The sequence below is a fragment of the Aulostomus chinensis genome, chromosome 8, assembly GCF_037954235.1.
Source record: "Aulostomus chinensis isolate RoL2024-O1b breed Wild chromosome 8, RoL_Achi_v1.0, whole genome shotgun sequence".
NCBI classification, from domain to species: Eukaryota; Metazoa; Chordata; class Actinopteri; order Syngnathiformes; family Aulostomidae; genus Aulostomus; species Aulostomus chinensis.
The window spans coordinates 861139-865000 of NC_141327.1; the positions used below are offsets into that span (position 1 = coordinate 861139).

General features: G+C 65.9%; 1 protein-coding gene across 2 annotated transcripts in view; it reads left to right on the plus strand.

Annotated features, from left to right (window-relative positions):
• Nucleotides 1-387: 387 nt before the first annotated feature.
• The window catches only part of LOC147256780 (protocadherin-10-like), a 16986-nt gene continuing 13511 nt past the window's right edge, over nucleotides 388-3862 (plus strand). For both annotated transcript variants that reach the window (XM_086210370.1, XM_086210371.1), the window contains exons 1-2: nucleotides 388-3268; nucleotides 3666-3724. In XM_086210370.1, the coding sequence (XP_086066496.1) occupies nucleotides 725-3268; nucleotides 3666-3724 (2603 nt within the window). In that variant the 5' untranslated portion in view covers nucleotides 388-724. The remainder of the gene's footprint in view (nucleotides 3269-3665; nucleotides 3725-3862) is intronic.

The following is a 3862-nucleotide window of genomic DNA, read 5'->3' on the forward strand; positions in this document are numbered from 1 at the left end:
TGAGTGACGGGAGTCGAGTGATGGCGGCGGGATGTCGCGTCACCGGCTCTTTCACGCGCGTGGAGGTCCGCGGCGTCCCACATTGTGGCTGTGGTCCAGGTCCAGGTGGAGGCGCGTGAGCAGCTCATCGGAACAGAGAAAATAATAAAGTTACGGTCAGCTGGCGGCGCGCGCTCCCAGCCGTCCCGCCACTGCTCCGCGTTCTTAATTCACCGAATGTGTAAAACATTTAATTTCCCTGCCTGGGGGGCGGGGGGGGGCGGAGCCCCAATCAGCCGCCATCCCGCCCGGTGCCGGTGCTCGCCATTGGCTGGCAGGGGCGGGTTGGGGGGTGGGGGGGGGGGGCAGCTGCGCAACACCAACCAGTCGCCCTCAGTCGCCCGACAGCCGCCGCGCTGACAGCATCACCGCCGGAGCGGAGCGCTGCTGCTCGCCAGGAGGGTCCGCCGCGTGTCTCGCTCGTGAGGATTTTACCTGACTCTCTGTTTGTCTGCGGAGCGCGCGACTGAGCGCGGATGTTCGCGCGGGCGCCGGGACCTCTGGGACGGTTCTGATCCTGCCGGACTCCGATGGCTCTGCGTCCTCCGGCCGCTCCGCCTTCCACCGACCCGCGTCGCAGCAGAGGAGTTTCCGCGTCCACCGCCGCCCCACGGACCGGGGACCCCGGAGCGCGCATTTCCCGCGGGGAGAGGGAGTAGCACCGGGACTAGCCGGTACCGGGGAGATGCTCCGGCTCGTCATCCTGCTCTCCGCGCTGCGCGGAGCCGCCGCTCAGCTGCGCTACTCGGTGCCGGAGGAGCAGGAGCGCGGCTCCGTGGTGGCGAACATCGCGGAGGATTTGGGGCTGGACGTCACCAAACTCTCCGCGCGCCACTTCCAGACTGTGCCGAGCTCGCGGACGCCGTTCCTGGAGCTGAACCTGGAGACCGGAGCGCTGCTGGTGAAGGAACAGATGGACCGGGAGCGGATCTGCGAGCAGAGCGTCCCGTGCCTGCTGCACCTCGAGGTGTTCCTGGAGAACCCGCTCGAGCTCTTCCGCGTGGAGATCGAGCTGACGGACGTCAACGACAACCCGCCCGCCTTCCCGGAGACCGACATCACCGTGGAGATCTCGGAGAGCGCGGTGCCCGGGACGCGTTTCCCGGTGGAGTCCGCCTTCGACCCGGACGTGGGCAGCAACGCGCTGAGCGGCTACGTCATCACCAGCAACGACCACTTCTACCTGGACGTGCAGACGCAGAGCGACGGCGGCAAGTTCGCGGAGCTCGTGCTGGAGAAGCCGCTGGACCGCGAGACGCAAGCGGCGCACCGCTACGTGCTGACCGCGGTGGACGGAGGCGTCCCGCCGCGCACCGGCACCGCACTGCTGGTCGTCAAGGTGCTGGACTCCAACGACAACGCGCCCGCGTTCGACCAGTCGGTTTACGCGGTGAGCCTGCGCGAGGACTCGCCGGCGGGCACCGAGGTGATCCAGCTGAACGCCACCGACGCGGACGAGGGCGAGAACGCGGAGGTGCTGTACTCGCTCAGCGGCCGCAACACCGCGCAGGTCAAGCAGCTGTTCAACATCGACGCACGGACCGGCCGCGTCACGGTGGCGGGCCAGCTGGACTACGAGCGGGGCGCCGCGCACCAGATCCACGTCCAGGCCAGAGACCTGGGCGCCAACGCGGTGCCGGCGCACTGCAGCGTGCTGGTGAAGCTGGTGGACGTGAACGACAACGCGCCGGAGATCAGCTTCAGCACCGTCAGCGACGCGGTGAGTGAGCAGGATGCGCCCGGCACCGTCATCGCGCTGTTCAGCGTGTCGGACCGGGACTCCGGTGACAACGGCGAGGTGAGCTGCGAGATCCTGGGCGACGTCCCGTTCAAGCTGAAGTCGCCGTTCCAGAACTACTACACCATCGTCACGGACGCGCCGCTGGACCGCGAGAGCGCGGACGCTTACACGGTCACCGTGGTGGCGCGGGACCGGGGCCGGCCCGCTCTGGCCGCCAGCAAGTCCATCAAGGTGCACGTGTCCGACGAGAACGACAACGCGCCCCGGTTCACGCAAGCGGTCTACGACGTGTACGTGACGGAGAACAACGTGCCCGGCGCGTTCATCCACGCCGTGAGCGCGCTGGACCCGGACACCGGCCAGAACGCGGTGATCAGTTACTCCATCCTGGACGGGGACATCCAGGGCATGTCAGTGGACACCTACGTGTCCATCAACCAGGACACCGGCTACCTGTACGCGCTGCGCTCCTTCGACTACGAGCAGCTTAAGGAGTTCGGCTTCACGGTGCAGGCGCGGGACGCGGGTGCCGCCGAGCTGCTGTCCAACGCCTCCGTCAACGTCATCATCGTGGACCAGAACGACAACGCCCCCGCCGTCGTAGCCCCCCTCGGCAAGAACGGGACGGCCAGAGAGCTCCTGCCGCGCTCCGCGGAGCCCGGCTACCTGGTGACGCGCGTCGTGGCCATGGACGCGGACGACGGCGAGAACGCGCGTCTGTCATACAGCATCCTGCGGGGCAACGAGGCGGGAATGTTCCGCATGGACTGGAGGACCGGCGAGCTGAGGACGGCCCGCAGGGTCTCCCCCAAGCGCGACCCGCAGGGACACTTCAACTTGCTGGTGGAGGTGCGGGACCACGGCCAGCCCCCCCTCTCTGCCTCGGCCAGCGTCAGCGTGTCGCTGGTGGACGGCGCTGCGGAGCGCGGCGGGGACCGGGGCTCGGCCTCCCGGGCCAAGGAGGCGTCGCTGGACCTGACGCTGATCCTCATCATCGCGCTGGGCTCCGTGTCCTTCATCTTCCTGCTCGCCATGATCGTGCTGGCCGTGCGCTGCCAGAAGGACCAGAAGCGCAGCCTGAGCTCCTGCCTGCTGGCCGGCGACTGCTGCCTCTGCTGCGGCTCCTGCTGCAGCCGGCAGGCGCGCGGCCGGAAGCAGAAGAAGCTCAGCAAGTCCGACATCATGTTAGTCCAGAGCACCAACGTGACGTCAGGGGTCGGGCCCGCGGGGCAGGTGCCCGTGGAGGAGTCCGGGGTGGGCGGCGTGGGAGGCGGGTTCGGCTCCCACCACCACCAGAACCAGAACTCCTACTGCTACCAGGTGTGTCTGACACCGGAGTCCGCCAAGACGGACCTGATGTTCTTGAAGCCCTGCAGCCCCTCGCGCAGCACGGACGCCGACCCCAACAACCCCTGCGGCGCCATCGTGACGGGCTACAGCGACCAGCAGCCGGACATCATCTCCAATGGCAGCATCTTGTCCAGCGAGGTGAGACGGGTCCCCCCAGACTGGAGGCCAGATCAGAGTCTAAGATCAGAGTCTGAGATCAGAGCGAGTTTATCCACTCATGGCGCGACTTCTTCCACGTGCGTCACCTGCGTGACGTCAGGAGGAGGAATTCATCTCGCGTCCTAGTTGCATTTTTAAAAAACGCTTGATTGACATGTGTAGCTTCCTGAGAGTGGGAGGGAGAAAGAGATAGAGTTCATGAAGAGGGACGTTCCAGTGCCAGTGGAGGGCGTCTTGCATTGAGTATTCCACGCACGACCCTGCAGGGCAGCAGTGGAACAAAGATAGTTCAGTTCACCCCCCCCCCCCCCCAACTGAGGAGGATGGTTGAGCTGAGGGTCTGAGACTGATCCATGTTTCTGTGATGGTTTTTCAGACAAAACACCAACGAGCGGAACTCAGCTACCTGGTGGACAGACCGAGGCGTGTCAACAGGTAGGAAACACACACACACACACCTCCCACAGGTGAGAGGGTGCAAGCTCCTCCCCCATACCTGAGCCTTCCTGGCTTTAGTTGCTCTCTTAAAGCTGCACTGCTGGATCACCTGACTGCATCAGTCGGACTCTCTCA